General features: G+C 43.2%; 1 protein-coding gene across 1 annotated transcript in view; it reads left to right on the forward strand.

The window, feature by feature from the left end:
* Positions 1–11,173: 11,173 nt before the first annotated feature.
* TGFBR2 (transforming growth factor beta receptor 2) overlaps positions 11,174–20,424 on the forward strand; it is a 93,574-nt gene continuing 84,323 nt past the window's right edge. The window contains exon 1 of the mRNA XM_061196451.1: positions 11,174–11,268. Within this exon, the coding sequence (XP_061052434.1) occupies positions 11,175–11,268 (94 nt within the window). The 5' untranslated portion in view covers position 11,174. The remainder of the gene's footprint in view (positions 11,269–20,424) is intronic.

Here is a 20,424-nt window from a genome sequence, read left to right on the forward strand (position 1 = left end):
GTGTGTATGTTAATCCCAAACTCCTGATTTATCCCTCCCCCCAGCATCATGTGGTTTTGATGAGAAATAAGATCACATGTGTAGAGACTCTTTGCAAATTGGCAAATGCTACCTCAATTTTATTTTGAGGTCTGACTAAAGATTGTACACTTCGCCCAGAAGTAGAATTTTATGTACAGAATTGTTATTTTTCTGTAAAATATTCATGTAGAAGATGTGATTTGAAAACTTTAAAAAGTTCTGTGGTGAAACGATAATCTCATTTTCTCTAGTTGGAGAAAAATGTCTTATGGGTGTTCCCTATAAGAGAAGCAATATGTTTCATTGGAGCAGTTGGCTGAGATGGAAGAAAGGCAAGCATAATAAAAGGTGTCTATAAAATCAGTCAAGTAAAACATTAAGTGCTGGAAAAAGAGCTCAGTGTTTTAATTGTCTTTCAGGAGTTTGTTCTGGGTGTGCAGGCAAAATGATAACGGCAAATTTCAAAGGCAGCCTCTTTGAACGACTTCCTCTGAAATCCTACAGAACTGGTAGCATTCTGATAGCCTCTCGGTGAGAAATGAAGACGCAGAGCAGATGGTTGAATGTTATTATGACTTGGAGATAAGCATATGCCTTGGCAACTCTAAACAAGAAGCAATGAGTCTGCTGTCAACTTCAGGAAGGAGGCAGCCCTTTGAAATGCCTGCAGCGCAAGTGACCCATGCTTTCCCAATGATTCAGCAGGTTAATAATTAATAACATCTGAGTCTTGTGCAAATGATTACACAAGAGCACTGCATCCCACTATGAATTCTTCACCCCTGATACACTCAGGCCGAGTGTTTTGTTACCAAATACTCTCTGCAATCATTCTTAGCCATTAATCTAAAGTTTCTGTGTTTGTAGAACTGCTGTGAACGGACCAATTTGTCATTGACAAATATTTGGTTACCTTTGGTTGATGAGAGAAGTTGGAAATGGATCAGAACTCCGGGTCTTGCCACGTCCTCACTACCAGGTAACGCTTCACAATAAAAGTGGGTCTCAGACTGAATTCTGCTGCAAATATTTGTCAGCAAACCAGCATTGGCTTCCTCTGTGGGAAGGCAAAGACTCTGCTCTCAGTCCTTTCATATATTCTGAAAGTATTTTGCAGGAAATGGTCACTCCAGGAAAATGTGACCATTTTCTAGCAGTGGAATTCAGTTAATCTGAGATCAGGGGTCAGACTCTCCCAAAAGTGGCTGAACACAGGATACTGGGTGAGGTCTAGGGCACCACTCCTTTAAGCCAATCTCCATATCCTGAGCACCAATTGTTTCACCAATGAAAATTCACTTCTGATCTTCTTTTCGTCAATTGACAAACCCTCTGGAGTTAATCAGAGATAAAGATGGCTTGGGAATTCCCTGGCCATCCAGTGGTTAGGACTCTGTGCTTCCATGGCTTGGGGCCTGGGAACTAAGATCCCACAAGCCATGTGGTGCAGCAAAAAAAAAAAAGAGATAAAGATGGCTTAAATAATGGCAGAAGCTGCTTAGGGGGTACAGTCTTTTGATAAGGGCTTCCTAAAAGCTACCATTACCCTCCAAATATTTATCTTTAACTAGGGTACAAAATTTTTACCAGGAAATCTCAAATAGTGATTGAATCTAATTAGCACACATGCATGTTTTATGCTCTGAGCTGTGTAATAGCATGAATTTGAAGTACAAATTAAATGTAGCTCTTAAAATGGTTATTAATCATTTCTCTGACACCAGCTAAATAAATCCACCTTAAGATACTTATATTTTTTAAGTCATTGAACCTGTACTGTTAAGTGATTTTGTACTTTTGTGAAATGAACAGTTAGAACAGTTTGTTGTAATTAAAGTAATAACTTTTGTTTGATTAAATTTCCAACTTTCAAGTCTTGTAATATATTTTAGTTAATAACTATTCAGTTGAGTGATTTTGAAGATTGGAAAATAATGTCAAAATGAGAGGGAAGTTGTCCAGCATTTCTTAGGAAGCAAGTATAGTCAGCCCTCTGTATCCACAGGTTCCAAATCTACAGATTTCAACCAACCACAGATGAAAGAGACTCGAAAAAAAATTCCTGAAAGTTCTAAAAAGCAAAACTTGATTTTCCTGAGCTGTGGGCAACTATTTACATAGCATTTACATTGTATTTACATCCATTTACTTAGCATTTACATCATATTAGGTATTATAAGTAATCTAAATATGATTTAAAGTATAAGGGATGATGTGCATAGGTTATAAGCAAATATTAAGCCATATTATATAAGGGACTTGGGCATCTGAGGATTTTGTATCTGAGGGGGTCCTGGAACCAATCCCCTGTGGATACCAAAGACAACTGTATTGTTAGACAAAAAGATTTAAAGCTGTTTTGTTTTAATTTTACCTTCTCAAAAACTTAAGAATTAGAGATGGACGTTTTACTAGGATAAAACTGATTAACATAATCGTCAAACACATAAATCCTTTCTCCTGGGTGAAATCTATCCTCATTTGTACCATTTTTACTTTGGGAAGCATTTTTCAGCATTTTAAGAGGAAGTTTATGCTGGTGTTTAGATCCCTTGACAAGCATTTCTAGCCTCATTTCGTCATGAGGCATTGAGGGCACCACAGATTTTATTTCCCAAATTCACAATCTGCAGACTCTCAGTTCTTGAATATTACATATTATGGAGTTTATTCAATGAATCATCCTCTCATTCACAGGTATTTATTAAGCAACAAATATGGATCAGGCACAGGAAGCTAAAGCTATGAGAAACACAGTCCCTGCCTCAAGAATGTCACGGTCTAGTGGGGAGACCGGGAGGTAGCTGGTGTGATGGCAGTAGATGACAAAGTTGCTGAGAGCCTGGGCTCTGCAGCCCTCTTGCTGGGCTGGAATTCTGGCTCTGTCATGACTTAACCTCCCTGGGGTTCAGTATCCCCACCTGTAAAATGGGTACGATAAGTACTTATACTATCACCTGCATAGGACTGTTGTCAGGACTAAAGGCAGTTATTCATGTTAAAAACTCAGAACAGGATCTGTCACATAGTAATGAATGTGTGGACAACACGTGTTGGCTACAGTTATTATTAAGTGTAGGGTACTTGGGAATCTGCTTCCGCAAGAGTCCCTCTGGTTCATCCAAGTCAATTCAGACACCAATTCCCTCCAAACTGAACTCATTACCTTTCTTATCTAGGACTTCCCTTCATTCCTGGTCATGACTCTGGTAAGAGTTGTTATTTCACACTTCTTTTCCTGACAGAGTCTTATGCCCTCAGATGTATCTTTCAGACTTCCCAGTCACTAATTTGAAAATCTTATATGATTATCTCTGATCATCTCCCTCCCCTGATCAAAATCTCCTTCAATGTCTGTCATCATCTTGAGTATAAAATACAGACTCTTCAGTCTGACATGAAAAACAGGGCCTCCCAGAGCTCAATTATCCTGGGTCCCTCTTGGGTTTTGAGATGCCTTATTAATGTGTAAAAATGGAGAACTGCTAAAATAAAATCTCAAAATTTTGGTACATTTACATGTTTGCAACATATAATAAACAAATACAAATGAATATGTATGTATTTATGACAACAAATACATAAACATACAATTGTGTAATTCACAAGATAACCTGTTGGAGAAACCTTACAGATCTTAATTCATAGTTGATATGGTTCATATTTGGTACACAGGTTGACAGCCATATGGTGACTGGAGCACCTTCCTCTTTGCATATGATCGGTGAACTTCTTTGTGTTAGAAATGATTTTTGACTGGAACTAATGAGTTGTGCAGTATCAGTTTATTACGTCTCATGATTCTGCCATCTGGATTGGACTCACCTTGCTGAGTCTATTCCCTCTGCATTTGCTGGGGCTGAAACATCCAAGATAGATTCGTAACTCACATGTTTGGTGCTTCAGCTGGGGGGCTGGGGTATCTGGTGGCTGAGCAGCTGTCTCTTTCTCCATGTGGTTTCATGTGGCTAGCTTGGGCTCCCTCACAGCATGAAGATCTCAGGGTATGTAGACTTCTTACCTGGTAACTGGTTTCTGAGAGAGGAAGTCACTCTTTGAGACCAGTCCTAGAACTGGCACTGTGTCATTTCCATCATATTCTATTGGTGAAAGTAAGTTACAAAGCCAGCCCGTTCAAGGAGAGGGAAAATAGAAAATAGATCCCATCCCACCTCTGGATGCGGGAAGCAACGTGTGAGTACGGTGAGGGGAGGAAGGGATCACAGCCATCTTTGAGGACTTTCTACCCCAGATAACATCCGCATGGAGGTAGTTACCGTATTGATTCAGTGGGTCTACTCTGATTCTTTTGGCTTCCCTCTCATTGTTGAAAGTTTATTGCATCTCCTCTGTTTCAGCCTCCCCTAATCATGTTCAAAGGTAGGAAACAGAAGTAGTGACGGGCACAGTGGCTTTCCTTGGTCGCTTCTTTCTAACCACATAGAGAAAAAAATCTTTCTCACAAGCCCCGATCAGATTTCTTCTTATATTTCTTTATGCAGAATTGGATCGTATATCTACCCTTAAAAGGATGGGTCCTTTCCCTAAGATGTAGTTAAATTTACATCCTAAACAAAATTGGACTTCTGAGAGCAATATGGAAAGGGGAGAATAGATTTTGTGCAAGCAAGTAACGATGCTGGCCATGTTCTGTAACTGCATATATAACCAAAATTGTAGAACAATTATATAATTATATATAATTTCAGATAACACTGAAATATCCAAATTAGATATTTACCATCTACTGTCCGCATAACAAACCCCATGCTAGTGTTTGACTATGAGAGCCCTTTGCCTCTAGTGGGAGAAACTACATAGACATGAGGCAAAGAGTGTGAATTCAGGGAGGGGTGCAGAATTGGGGCCAAAACATTCCATCTAAAATCCCCTCAAATTTATACTCCAGGCATTCTGAAACCTTTGCATTTCCTTACCCACTCCAAGCTCGCACGTCTTGTCTTTAAACTGCTGATCTGTGTACCTGTAGCATCCTTCCTCATGCCTTCACCTGACCATCCTTCAAGATTCAGCTCAAAAGGCATTTCTTCCCCTGGGCCTTCTCTTATTCTCAGGCTGGGTTAATGGCCTCTGTTGCCTGCCTTCTTCCGTGGTACTCTGAGCTCATCACTATTGTGATAATCGTATTATCAGATTTGTTAATATTATTTGTTTACTTATATATGTTTCACATTAGATCATAAGGACAGCCTAATGCCCTGCAATTAAGGCTAGGAGTACATTTTCTGAGTCCTCATATCTTCAGCACTTAAAGAGTATTTGGGTCACAGTAGAGAATCAAATGCTGGTTGACTAAATAAATGGATGGGCAGTAGCTTGACATTCTATCCTGAAGGCAATGGGAAGCCACTGGATAATTTTAAATGTGATTGTTATTTTTGTATTTTTGGAGGGGAACATTTTGGTAGCAGTGAAGGATGTAGTAGAAGGGGTGAGACTAGAGAGGCAAGATCAGGAAACTGACGTAAGACTATATGAAATAACAAGAGCTAGAACTAAAATAATGTCAGTGTTGAGGATGAGAACAGAGCACACTCAAGCGATATTTAGATAGTAAAGAGATAGATCCTAATTCCCAGTTAGTCCTGGAGGGTAAAATAGAGGCAAACTCTTAGCTGATTTTTATGTTTCTGCCTTGGGTTACCCATTGAAGATAGAGCCTTTTCTTGATGTCAGGAATGTACCAAGGGGCGGGTATTCTGGAATCCAATTTTAGAATAATGAGCATGTGGTACCAGTGGAACACCCATGAAGAGAGGTGAGTAGGCAGTTGGGATAATGGTAGCTTAGGTGAGAAATCAGAGCTTGATAATTAGATTTGGAAATGATCATAGATTAGTGAAGCCATAGAAATAGCTGTGTTCCCCAGGAGGAATGAGAGAAGGGGCAGAGAACAAACTTGGTAAGAACTAGCATTGACCAATGAGTGGAAGAAAACAAACCTGTAAAGATACTGAGAAGGAACATCTGGATAAGCATGTAGGAAATGGGGTGGGCTAGTTTGCTAGGGCTGCCATTGCAAAATACCACAGACTCGGTGGCTTAAACAACAGAAATCTACTTCTCACAGTTCTAGAGGCTGGAAGTCTAAAGTCAGGGTATTGGCAGGTTTGGTTTCTCCGGAGGCCTCTCTTCTTGGTTTGTAGGTGGCCTCCTTCTTGCTGTGAGTTCACACGGCTTTTTCTCTGTGTATTCACAGCAGCATCCCTGGTGTCTCTTCCTCCCCTTATAAGGACATTAGTCACATTGGGTCAGGGTCCTACCTTCAAATATAGTCATGTTGGGTAGGGCTTCAACCTGTGCATGTTGGGGGATACAGTTCAGTCCATACCATGGGGATACAATAGCAACATGGCAGTCAAAGGAAGGAGGTGACATGCTAGTATCCAAGGCACTAGACAAGGAAGCTTCCGATTGAAATGTGCCCATGAGTTTTGCTGGTTGCAGACAAGATGTGAGCTAAACAAAAGGATTTTCCACTGGACAAGGGGCTGCAGTGGCTGATTAATGAGTGAGAGACGAGGAAGCAACAGCAAAGGGTGGCCTGATCATTCCAGAGTCATCTCAAAATACTAGGGTGACCAGGCCCATCAACCACCTGATCAATTTATCCTAGAGTGGAGACTCCGGAGCTGGACAGGCCTCATTCACACCCTGGCTCTGGTCCTTACTAGCCCTGTGACCTTGGCCAAATACTTAATCTCTCTAAACCTCAGTTTCTTAGCTGCGAGGTGAAGAGTAACGTAGTATTGTGAGGACGTGCTCCAAAATGTTAAGGGATTATCTTTGGGTGATAGGGTTAAGGATCCTTTTTATTTTCTGCCTTTGGCTTATCTGTATTTCAGATTTTTTCTACCTAAAATTAAAATACATTACTTTTGTAATTTTAAAAAGTTATGTTTTCTCCAAAAGAAACTATTCATGCTTTCTGTAAACGTTTGGCAGTTTCTATGAATATCTGTGATGAATTGCAAACAAGGAAATGGATTAGAGAAGGACTCTCGTTTTTCCATCTAGTGAAGACAAGAAACATACGTTGAGTACTGCAGGGCACAGAATGGGGTTCACAGTTGAGAAAACAATCTGTGCTTTCAAGGACTTTACAATTAGTGGGGTAGAATTCCCCCAAATTAATGAGTAATGATAATGCACTCCATGCCAGAACAGGACAAACATTAAAAAATAGGTTAAATAAACTAAATGCTTCTGGGGTTCTCCCTGGGGGAGGAGGGATGACATTAGGCTGGAGGAATCACAAAATGTTTCCTGGAAGAGGTAGCATCCCGGATGACCTGAAAGGTGGGGGGGGGAGGGGTTCCCTCGCAAATTCACTGTTGTCTCAGTGCTATTGGTCTGCTTCACAATGGAAGGAAAATTGGCCCAGAGATAAGAGATAAGGATGCAGAACGACCAGTTCACATGGAGAGGAATCTCTCTGTCCACTGCTTTAGTTGCCAGTAACCTCAACAGCCATATGTCAGAAAGCACAGGGGAGTCAAAAGTTCTTGCCTCATCACAACCGGGAGATGCAGGGCTTACAGTAACCACATTTTGATCCAGTCCAGTTGTTTTCTGTGTGTGTGTTCAGAGTTTGTAAAACTGGAAAAACGAAGATATTCCAGCTGTTTAACTTTCATTCCAGTTGGTTTTTATTGTTTTTCAATTTGATGAGAACTTAAAAATTACCTTCCTTGTTTTTCAAACCCTGAGTCACACTTTTATCTTTTTGTTTCCATCTGCAAAAGGCCCAGTTTTTGTGATTGTATCTTAACTGCCTATGTGAATACACAGAAAATTATATTAAGTTAAATATACAACTATATGTGAAGACCATGGCTTACGGGTATCAGACTGCTCTTCCTAAAGGAAGTTCGTATTGACAAATTTGTAAGATTGTCAAATTGCAGTATACACGAGTTTACGTGTCTCTGATTGCACTTCAGTGCTTTTTGAAAGATGAGTTTGCACTTGGCAATGCCAAAGTCAGACTCTCAGTTTCACAGGAGATTGAGGGTGAAATCGGAAATATTAAAGGCAAACAAAATTAAAATCAACATTAATCATATATGATGACAGAGACCACCAGTTAAATATTCCACCCTGGAATCAAATACCTCAAACCTGGCCTCTAACAATGTAAAATATCTGTTCTTTGCAATAAATATAGAAAAGAAGGCCTTTGGAATCAATTGGGCATTTATTTGCCTCAGTGTTTCTGGGAGTAAGGAAGTGTATGTATACTGTCCAGAGGAACTTGGGTGAATTTAGAAAAAAAGAAAAACAAAACAAAACCACAGACTTCTCCATTTTTAAGAAAAGGAAGTAGTATGACATCATCCTCGGCTAAAATCTAGCCTGTTTATATCTCAGTTTGTTAGGTAATAGAATGCCTTTTCCCGAGTTATAAAATAATTAGGATGATTAAGTACAATTTTCTTCTGAATCTTGATTACCTCATTTGATCATTCATCCAACATATGTCTATTAAACACCTATTCTGTGCTAGGTCCTGGGAATACAACAGTGAATGGAGGAAAAGATATAATTCCTGTCCTCAAGAAATTTGGACTTGATTTGGGAGAAGGGAAAGGAGGTGTAGTAAGTGCTAAAAAGGAGAGGCATATGGTGCCAAGTGGACCCATAATAAAATGTCTATTCAGGGACTTCCCTGGTGGTGTAGTGGTTAAGAGTCCGCCTGCCAATGCAGGAGACATGGGTTCGTGCCCTGGTCCAGGAAGATCCCACATGCCACGGAGCAACTAAGCCCGTGAGCCACTACTACTGAGCCTGCGCTCAGGAGCCCGAGAGCCACAATTACTGAGCCCGCGTGCCTAGAGCCCATGCTCTGCAACAAGAGAAGCCACTGCAATGAGAAGCCCGCGCACCACAACGAAGAGTAGCCCCCACTCACCGCAACTAGAGGAAGCCCGCACGCAACAACGAAGACCCAATACAGCCAAAAATAAATAAGTAAATAAATAAATAAAATTATTTTTAAAAAAAAGTCTATTCAGGGAGGTCAGGGAAAGCTTGCACATCAAGGAAGTCATGATTCACCCAAGGAAGACCAGGAGAGGGCTGGGTGGAAGGAAGGACAGAGGAAGGGAAGTGTGCCCCGGGGGAAGGGGGGAGGCTCTGTGTGGGAGGAACACAGGGGTGCATTCTAGGAATGTGGAGATCCTCTCATTGGGAGAGGAGAAACCCAAGGTTACAAGAGAGAAGGGGCTCAAGGCACCTTCAAGGATCTCATTTCTATCCTCTGTCTCAAGAGCAGTGGGAAGCCATCAAATGATTTTAATAGAAGGGTTGGTATAATCAGGTTTGCCTTTTGAAAATTTGACTTTCGCTAGGTTTTGAGAAATTGAGTGAAAAGGCCCAGAATGGCCCTGATTGGGGGTGAGTGGCTGGGAGACTCCTGCTCAAGGGGTGGTGGTTGCATGGGCAGGGCCTGTGGAGGAAATGGGGAGAAACAGATTTTGAACTCAACTTTCCTCCTTTGCTCAAGTGGCTTTGGCAAGGAGGTTGGTGGGAAGGAAGATGCCCAACCCTGCTGATTTCACCCCACTTCCTGCATCCTAAATTCAACAGCTAGGAAGTGGTCTTTTCCTAAAAGTCAGCTTCTGTGTTGGGTGGAACAATGGTGACAAGACTTAACTTCCAGGATCAAGCAAAAGAACTCTCAGATTGACTGGGAAGATTTCAGGGGTTGGGTTTCCAGGGAGAGCTAGTTGCCTTTATTCCCAGTAAGCCTGGCCACCTGCCTCTGCAAACAAGCTTTGTCTCAGATAAAGGAGTCTATTGTGTAACCTGCTGGAAGATCTCCCGACCAGAGAGAGGGCTATAGTGAATCTAACTCTTTGAGGGGGCTGGAAGTAGGATGAGCATATGAGTCAATATCCAACCAAGACACATGGGAAAGAGACAGGGGGTTCTGTTAATAATTCAACTTTGAAACAGATGTACACCAGGATAGTTTGGGGGCAAACCTGGTCACCTTAGCAAGAAGGGAAAGTTTAAAGTTCGTCCTGTTCTGCTCCCACCGATGTCCCCTTTTGCAGGGGGAGGGGCTCAGAGTTCTGTCCCTTCACAGGCAGTGTTGGAAGGCAAACCCTGGCACTTAGCTGACTCCCAGGCCACTTTTACTTTCACACTTTCTGCCATACCTGATACATTCTGAAGATAACATTTCCCATTACCATTATCACTCTGTGATGGCTTGTCGTTTATAATTGCTCACTGAGTCACCCCCAGGAAGAAAGAGGTGGCTCAAAATGGGAGGCACCACCCAAGAGCTTATCAGAAATGCTGCCTCTTAGATGTACTGAAGCAGAATCTGCATTTTAACAAGATTTTCAGGGGGTCCATGAGCACATTGAAGTTTGAGAACAGACTTCTGGACTTCCACCTACAGTAAAATAAACATTTTACAATGTGATGGTTTAGGCATACACAATTGAAACAAAGTTTAAAGAGGAAATACTTTTACTACTTTACTTGAAAAAAAAAAAGTGCTCACAACTTAGATTTCAGCATCCACTCTTGGGTCGCCACTTGGAGTTTGAAAACCAGCTCTGAAGCACTTAGGAACAGCCCGAAGAGGGTTGTGGGGAAGGGGAGGATGCTGGTGGGGGTGCTTTGGAGAGCGCAGACACTCTCTGCGTTCAGTGACTTTCCGGAACGTGTGCACTTAGTGCTCCGTAGTCAATCTTCGGAGCGGGAACGCGCGAGGCCGCTGAAAGTTTGCCAAAGCCCCGGAGGGGCCGGTCCCGGGGACGTGATTGGCAGCTGCGAGGGAGGGCGAGGACCGGGAGCCGAGACGGGGAGCAGGCTCGGGGCGGCGAGAGGTCCTGCCCAGCTGTTGGCGAGGAGTTTCCTGTTTCCCCCGCGGCGCCCGGGCGAAGTCGTGAGTCACTCGCGCGCCCGGCCCGACGACACTCCGCGCGCGCACCCGCCGGCCGGGCCGGCCTCCCGCGCAGCTCCCCTCGGCCGCCGGGCCCCCCGCGCCTCGCCCACCGCCACCCTCTGCGGCACCACATCTGGCCGCACCGCTGCCCCGCGCGGGTCCGCAGGGCGCGGCGCGGAGGCGCGGCGTGCGCGCTCGGGCCGGTCTATGCGGAGCGGCGGGGGCTGCCATGGGCCGGGGGCTGCTCGGGGGCCTGTGGCCGCTGCACATCGTCCTGTGGACACGCATCGCCAGCACGATCCCGCCGCACGTTCCCAAGTCGGGTGAGTGACCCCCGCCCGGGCTTGGCGCCGGGGTGCCCGGGGCCCCGCCGGGCTGCGCTTGACAGTCGGCCCGGGAGGCGGGCGGAAGCCGGGACGTGGCCCCGGTGCCCGCGCCCCAGCACCCTGCGCTGGGACGGGTGCGTTTTTCTTTCCAAAGACTAGGAAAGTGGTCTCGGCGGGGGCGCGGGGCGCGCCCGGCCCCCTTTGTGCGGGCAGGAAGGGCGCTGCGTCCCGGGCCGCCCCCACCCCCGGAAAGGGAAGTTTGAGAAGTTGGTGATCGGCGGAGGCAGGACGCGGCCCGGGCGGCCTCCGAGCGAGCGGCGGGCACACCTGGTCCCCGGCCCGGGATCGCCCAGTGCCCCGAAAGGGCAGGGCCCCCATCCTCAGCTCTTGCCCAGGGCCACATGCCCCCGGACCGGCTTTTTGGCCCGGAGTTGCTGTAGCAAAGTTTCAAGGAGAAGGGCGATTGCCAAAGGAAACTTGTCTCGCTCCACTGCGGGCTGGCGTGGATGCGGCAGGGAGTGGGGCTTGTCAGGTGGAAGGCGGAGTATTTACTGAGTGCCTGCTAGGTGCTAGGTGCTGGAGATGTTGCCTGGAGCAGGACAACCCCGTCTTGCGGTCTTGAAGGTTCTGTGCAATTGTTTGGTGTAAATGAAACGGAAGGGTTAAAATCATAAATCCCCCTGCCCACCTGATCTTGGTGTCTAGGAGGTTTTGAGGGGAGAAAAATGCAGGAATTGAACTCTTAAGTATTTGTTATGTAAAGTACCGAACCCCTGAGACCTTAAAAGTTAGAAATTTTGTAGCTCTTTGCTACAGAACTGAGAACCTGCATCTGGGGTCTGGTAAGGGAGTCTTCGGAGTTTTGGGACCTTTCTGGGCCTCAGTCTCCTCATCTGTGAAAGGACATGGTTAGATTTGGATCATTTTACGTTCCCTTCATCTTTAACATCTTTTGTCTCTCTACTCCTTTTTGGTAACTTGGAGATGCCCTGTGTGGATTTGGGATGAAATGTGGAGGATCTGACAGCCTCCGTCACTCTGAGGCACACATTCTGTTTACCAAGGGCCAGAGGCAGACTTACCTTTGGTCTTGTCTAAAAGAAATATGGACCAGTTTCTACATGGGACATTTCACAGTTCTTGAAGTGGATTGAGAATTTTTAAAAGTTATATTTTTTTACTGAAGGTGGCATGGAGATGGGAGTTTTCAAGATAATGAGGAAGGACTATTGTAAACAAAAAAATCCTAACACAAATTTGAGTTCTACAGTCTAATAAAGTTCCACTGTTTCATCCTTGGAAGCTTTCTTACTTTGCAGTACCAGAATGTTCGACTCTCTGATTATATACCAAACTCTTAAGAACTGAGTTATATTTTGCTAATATTTTAAACGGCACCCTTAATTTTCAGTGTACCTTAAAAATCGTTAAAACTTTGGTTTTAGATTACGAAAGAAGGAAATTAGCGGGCCCTGATTCTGTTAGTCTTTGCTTAGGAGGATAAGATTTATGATTTGCAAATTCCAGACTCAGTAGTTCATGAGTCAATCTCAGTTCATCTATATACACACTTTTAAACAATTAGCTTAAAAGCCAACTGGCTTTTTATTTGGGCTTTTAAACAGTGTTACAAAAGCCACAGATTTCATATTTTTATGGAATTAAAACCACAAAATGGTTGAACTAAGGAATCATTTTGGATTGGTATTCATGTGAAATTACATTTTGAAGATAGTTGAAGGTCAAAGGTAGCTATAATGGAGGTGGGAAACCTAATTCCACTTGCATTTAATTTTCTATGGAAGTAAATGGTTTCAGGATTTTCCTAACGTAATTGGTAATCTGTCACTACATTTTTCAAAATATATTAATGCATGGTAAGATAAGAGGAAATGAGATTGTTCACAGCCTTCTCTTAGGTTACTTAAAAAATCCATCTTATATTTAGTATATTGACAAGTGAGCCAAGGACTTCAGTATAAGAGCAAACTTCACTAAGATACATACTTAAAGGTATTTTAGTTTTTGTTTTTGACGTAGTAGATTCACTCTTCCTAAATGCCCAAAATTAAGTAATTGCCTTTTGGAGGAAAACTTTAAATGTTTGACAACTCTTCAGATCTGAAAAATATAACTTTTACTTTTCGAATACCTAACAGGAGATCCTTGTTGAGGACTCAATGTTGGTAAAAGTGTTGTACGGATAAATTTCTTCCCCCAAATCACTGCTGATTTTGTCAGGGTTCTGGAAACTGCTAGGTCCAGAATTTGATCTTTGGTCTGTTTGCTTTTGTTCCCAGAAAGCACATTTTTTACCTCTAGGCCATTTATTTTTAACCAGTTATGGTTTCTATAAGATACTCATCACATTTTGGATTCCTTGCCTTTATTTATTTATTTATTTATTTATGTATTTTTGATCACTTTGGGTCTTAGTTGCTGCGCACGGGCTTTCTCTAGTTGCGGCGAGTGCGGGGGCTACTCTTTGTTGCGGTGCGCGGGCTTCTCACTGCGGTGGCTTCTCTTGTGGAGCATGGGCTCTAGGTGCATGGGCTTCAGTAGTTGTGGCACACGGGCTCAGTAGTTGTGGCGCACGGGCTTAGTTGCTCCGTGGCATGTGGGATCCTCCTGGACCAGGGCTTGAACCCATGTCCCCTGCATTGGCAGGCGGATTCTTAACCACTGTGCCACCAGGGAAGTCCCTCCTTGACTTTTTTTCAAGGTAACACCCCACCTTGAAATGATGAGTCCTCATTGCTGTCTGTGGAGCCGGCATACCTGCTACATGGTCTCCATTTCAGTTATCAACACAACTTTTAAAAATTTTCTTTTTTTTAACCATATTTTTCCAATTAAGAATGACACTTCATTGGTGCCATTGCAGAAAGTGGCCATTACCCATTTCTTTCTTCTCAACAGTATCTATAGAATGTCACTTTTTGCCAGGCAGGAGGCTCAGACCTGGAAACAGTATTCTGAGTGAATAAGACAGGTCTGGTCTTTGCCTCCATTGAGTCTAACATATGGGGGGGGGGGGAGTGTTGAGGCCCAGAGAAGGATGTATATTTTAACCCTGTGTACTTGGAAGCATTATTGACTCTAGACCCCTTTGTCAAAAGCCCACTCTGTTGGGTGTTGAGTGTTTCCTTCCATTCCCTCCACTGTCCCTCTGAACATGTTTTTCATTGATCTGTTCTTTTCTGTGCCTGCCTTATTCCGGGCCCCCAGTTGGGCCACCTCACTTTTGTTCAAGCTGCTGTCTGTCTGGAACTCCTGCTACCCTGGATAATTTAGATTCATCTTTTAAGACTTGACTTAAGTGTCATTCTTAAGCAAACCTGCTTTCAACGCCCTGGGTGGAGCTAAAGGTTCCCTCCTCCCAGGGACAGGCCTCTCTTTTCACAGGCCTCTCTTTTCGCTGCTAACAATAGTAAGGCAGAATTAGCTCTTGATGAGACTCCCTTACCCATTCTCTCAAAGGCACTGGGTTTGTCCCACTCATTTCTCTGTCTCCAGGGTCTCTGGCAGTACCTGGCATATCACTTAGCACCCAGGAAATGCTGAGCTGAGCCTCCGTTCATCCTCCTAGAGGCACTGCAAGTCAGTCGAGCATTTCCACAACCAGGCAGTCACTATTTATTGGGTGTTTGGTCTGAATGGTAAAATCTTTACTGAGAATAGTTTGGCTTTGATCTCAATAGGCAATTTGGCTGTTTTATACTGTGTTATTGGTTCTTTTATTCTGATGACCTATGGAAAAAGATGACAAACATGTCAGCTTCTGACAGACATGATGGAAAGCTGCTAGAAGTTTTCATCCAACCTCTTTAGCTGTACATTTGAATTCATGTAGGGCATTCAAAGCCATTGCAAAACTTTTTCAAAGTCTTACCAAAGACATTTGCCAGTGAATACTGAATCGTCTCTCTTTTTTTCTTTTTCTAGAAGGTTGTTGAAAAGAGATTTTCATTAAAAATGAAGTGCCGAAATCTAAACTTAGCTTTGAAGTTTCTTTTTTCATCAGGGTCTTCTGTTTTGGTTTATAAGCAGTGAAGTGAGTTGGTCGAAGGGAAGTGCAGCCCTGGGGCAGCCGCTATCTGCAGAAGAGCAGTGTGGCTATTATTTAGGTCTGATGCAAACCACCGAAACAGTTTAAAATAGGGTGTGGAGGAAAAGTCCTTCCTGGCTACAGCATGGCATTATTTAGCCAATTTCCACAGAAAAGCATAACTCTGTCACCTTGTTGGCTTCTGCCCTCGGGGGCCTTCTGTACAGCTTCAGCAGATTAACTCATGATTTTCAGTAGAAATGATTTAGCAGGTAGGTATTAGCAGCAAGAACGCTCATCATTTGTTTTGCACACCTTCTTTCCCTTGTAATATGTTGCTTCCTACCTACTTGTGGCTTCTGACCAAGGCAGGATAACGATGATTCTCCTTCTTGCCTGGCGTGTCATGAGGGTTGGGAAACCAAGCAGGTAAATTGGCTCATCTCAAGGACAAGTGGGGAGAAGGGAGAAGTAACATTTGAGAACCTGTTCTGAGCCAGCCGCCTGACATTATTATCTAATTTAATCCTCAGAAGAAACCGACAAGATAATTTTCATTACCTTTATTTTATAAATGGAGAAGATAGAGTCTGCACAAGGCAACTTGACGTTTGCCTCTGTGTGTGTCTGTGTGTTTTCTAACCTTGTCTTCCTTGTGTTCTGCTCAGCCCTTTTCCTTGGTGTATCTGTGTGTATGTGTGTTGGGATGGAAGTTAGGGAGTGAGTAAAGGGATATCATATTCAAGAAAGGGGAACTTACCATCTAATATCCATTAAATGCCCCTGAGATCATGATTTGCTTTGCTCGCATGATCTGCCTCCTTCCTGATCATCACCTGATTGTCATTGTCCTACAGAAAATCAGGATAGGGTAGAGTCTCTTTGCCCAAGAAAACTCTGCTGTTCCTAGTCTGATAATGGCGTCTTGGTGGTGGGACCCACTGCGGGTGACCTGTGCCTTGACCATTGACAGCAGCTGGACATGCGCTGTTTTCAGAGATATATACTGGCAACCCCAGATTCCAGGCATGGAGGACCAGCATCTGTGTACAGTCCTCGAAGAGCTGCTGGGGAGGGTGGGAAGAGTAGAATTTATCCAGTAGCACAAAGGGGGACGATTTTGAAGAGTAGAATTTATCCAGTATCACAAAGGGGGATGATTTGACTTTTAGAAAACTTGTAGGTGGTTAATATTCTTCTCCTCCCAAAAGGATCTGTCTTTTATTTGCCATAATCAGCTTTTTAGGTCTTGGCAGTCAACATGGAGCAACTGCCTCCTTGCCTGTGGTCAATTTAGGATCTCCGGCTTGGCCTCTTTAGGGTTTCCTAGCGTCTGTGTTTTGTTCACAGGGCTGAAGCTATAGATCATTAGAATGGACTTAGCTCAGGGCAATTGCATGTGATGGGTGAGATTGTATCTGGGGAAGGCTGCCTGCTCTCAAGATAAGCGGCTCGTTTTTATTTTTGCTCCTTTCTGATGAGATATTCCCCCCACCCCCCCAATTTTTCTGCTCAGTTAAAATATAGGCCTAGTATACAGGCAAAAGGAGCCTCTGCTCTGGGATTTAGAGAGCACTACTTTTATTGTTCTCTGGTCAGCCCCTGTCTATGGGGTGAGGAGACTCCTGGGCCTCTGAGTCCAAAGTCTCCCCTTTATAGATCAGTTTCAGGTACCTGGAAACCCAAAATATGCTGCTCGGATGGCCGTGGACCAACTTTTACAGCCTACATGGACGTTTGGACCCATCTTCCTGAGGGCCTTTGTAGCCACTGGTCTGTGGGCCTGAGGGGTGGCGAAGGGACAGCTGTGTATGTCTGGGGTGTGGGGGCGTGTGAGTGTTAAAACTTGGGTGTTTTACATGTTACAAGGTCCCTCTTGGTGCTGGATGGAGCAGCCAGTGGAAAAAGGAAGGTAGGTTGTTGGACGGGTCTGGGACAGTGTTTCCCTAGTTCCAGGGCTGGTCTCTGAGCAGGTCAAGAGTTTGAAGTTGAACTTGGTCTTTTCTAAGACGTTATGGAGGTGCATTTGTCAATCAAGGTAGAAGGATAAAACCTATTTTATTGAACAGTTTGTCAGTGTGATTTATAACTTTCAATATTCTGACCTGTGGTCTGTGGGCCACCATTTGTCCCCCTGCCCTGGGTCTTCCAACGCTGGGGATTGATCTGCACCAACAACACGCCTTTGCAGAGGTGTCAGGTACAAAATTAGTTATTGTTGATTATATCATATTTTCCCTGGAGTAGAGAGATTGCTCATTAATGAAAAAGCTAAGAGTTTGGCTATAATCATAGTATCGTATTTCCTTGGGGAAATTCAGTTTTTCATGGCTTGTCTTTTCCTGCAGGAAACTTCAGCTGTATTCATTTGACTTGTTCTATCCAGGATGTCACTTACACAGTTTCTTTAAGATTTCCCAGTGCCTTGGTTGCATTTCCTCTGGGTATTGGGAACATGAGGCAAGGTGCAGCTTATCTGGATGTCTTCTTCTCCTATTGTAAATGTTTTATTTGAGTGATCCATGGCCTTCTCAAGCCTTTTTAAGGAAACAAGAATATCAGAACAGATAAAGAAGTAAAAAGCTGTTAGGATACTATACAAGGTATAGGATTGTGAAAACTGTGCATCGCAGGGAGCTGGGGGCTTGGCAGAACAACCATGAGTGTCTTTGAAGGAAAATACAGAGTCAGGTTCGTATTTTCAATATTTGCCACTTTATCTGTTAAAGTTGTAAATCGTCACGGAGGATTCATTTGCTGTGGCAGGAAATTCACTCTGCTGCTTTGTGGATGACTGCTGGTGATCCTAAAACTCTGCAGAACTTTCCTATCGAAGGAGATGACAGTGGCTCATGCCCCTCTGAATGGTGTTAATATCTCGAGGAAGCTTCACTCGAGAGATTTTGTGGGCAGGTTTCCTGATAATGCATAGTAATGATTGTAGCTGCACTAACTGCTGCTGCCTGGACCATGCTGAGCACTTCACATGTATTATTTAACCTCCAAACAACTCTACAAGGTCGACTTTATAATGCTCATTGTAAGTCCTCTAGAGATCAGGGAAATTAAAGCCACTCAATTAGCAAATGATTAGGCTGGGGTTGAACCTGAGATGGTCTGGTTTGGGGACCTAGACCCTAAGTGCTAGGCTCTACTGGACCAGGCCGCCTCGATTGATACAAATCACTTCTCCATTATAGCGTGGGTGCTGGGAGACTCTAGGGGTTAAGAGAAATAATGGTGAGATCCAACATTTTTCTAATGCTTTGGTGTTCTTCATGCGTTATCCCATGTAATTTGTTTAGGTAAATAAAATAACGTTTGATCCATACACCAGGTAGTCAAATGTTAGGCCTGTCTTGTGACCTTGATGGGAAAATGAAATATACACATCAGGTGATGCAGTCCTGGCTGAATCATGGCATAGTTATGCCATCAAGGAATTTAGTAGGTATTCTGAATAGAACAGGCACTTTATTTGGAAGAATTGGGGGAATTCAAGGATGCATAAGTAGGTGGGGGATATATATGGTGTGCCAAGGTGGATTTACCATGATGTGGATGGAACCTCAAGGCTTCTCCCTGGTGCAGGCCCCCTCCTGGCTCTGGGAGGGGCCCTGGCAATGTGGTTAACGAGTGTTATCAAGGTAGAGAATATTTAAGACATCTTGCTATGCCCTGAATATTACAGCTTACCTGGAAAAGCAACTTCATGGAGGTTTTCCCAAAACATTTCTATGACATTACTTATAATGAGTTATGAAGCTGGAAAAAACTTCCAAGTTATCTCAAGAATAAATTACAAATTCTGATCAACAGTTCTAGAGGAAAGATTGAATTATTTTAAATTTTCTCTAAAGAGAATATCGTGAAATATCATTGGAAGAGGTGATCAAAGAGAATGTAACCAAAAAATGTAGCAATAATATTTCAGAGGTGTATCAGGCAGTTAATTAATAAAAATATTTGTTTTCTTTTAACTTTTATATTTGTGGTATCTGCAGCCTCTTAAAATTTGTAATGTGTAAGATGACACTCTAAATTCTAAATATTCTCTTTCATACCTAAATTTCTATTCTTAATTTTTATATTCTTTTTCTTAACGAGTGCCCCTGAAATTTATAAGCTTCGACTTCCACAAGACCTGACTACATGCCTAATGGCAGGATTTGCTGGTTGGCTTAGAAAATAAATTCAAAGTGCTCCTCACCCCCAACCCCATCCAAATACTCTGGAGTCTGCATTGTTACATCACCAAACCAAAACGTTTTTTTTCCCTAACCTCTTCATCATTTTCCTAGTTTAGAGGCCCCATACCAAACAGAAAAGAAGTTGCAAATATGTAATGATCACAAAACCTTGATCTTGAATGCTCTAATCCAGCTCTGACCCTTAGTTTGAGATTAAGAATCTGCCTCAGAGACAGCTGGTGAAGATTAAACCCTGTCATACTAGCAATCAAGGTGTCTGGGGGACCTGGTTACCTCCTTTGGTCTCCCTGGGTCTCATTTTTCTTCTGTGTATAGTGACAAGCATTGAACTAGATGAGATTTTTACCTTTTTATGTTCCAAAATGTTTAATTCTGGATGTTAGTAAAGGAAATCATTGTTGTTGACTTAGAAAACATAATCCTTAGCTAATCAAAATAGAAAACTATCGAAAATCATCACAGGTTGGAACTAACAAATACCACAAACATCCAATTGGAGTTTGTCGGAGACAACTGCTGTTTAAAAAAGAAAGAAGCCACGTTTATTTTGGAATGTTCCTAGTGCAGGTGCCTGAGCAGACATCCTAACTAAAGGGCATGTTTACTGCAGCTCCCACTTTCTCCTTGCTGAAGAAAGGCTGTCTTGGTTTGGGTGGGAATACCATTTCCCTCTGGTTAATTACGGTGTTTGCATCCTCTCCTTTCTTTGAGCTGGTGAGAATGTCTGTGAAGGGTTTTCCTAAGTTAGAGAATTATGAAATGCTTTGCTATGTCTAGGAAAAGAAAGAAAGCCCTAAAGGAGCTTCTGTGTTTTTCTGGGAAAAAAAGGAAACTTGTCTGAATATAGTCTTGTCTCGCCTTTCAAAAATTTCTCCACCTCTTTTCTTAAAATAT

Source organism: Eubalaena glacialis, chromosome 7 (genome assembly GCF_028564815.1).
Source record: "Eubalaena glacialis isolate mEubGla1 chromosome 7, mEubGla1.1.hap2.+ XY, whole genome shotgun sequence".
NCBI classification, from domain to species: domain Eukaryota; kingdom Metazoa; phylum Chordata; class Mammalia; order Artiodactyla; family Balaenidae; genus Eubalaena; species Eubalaena glacialis.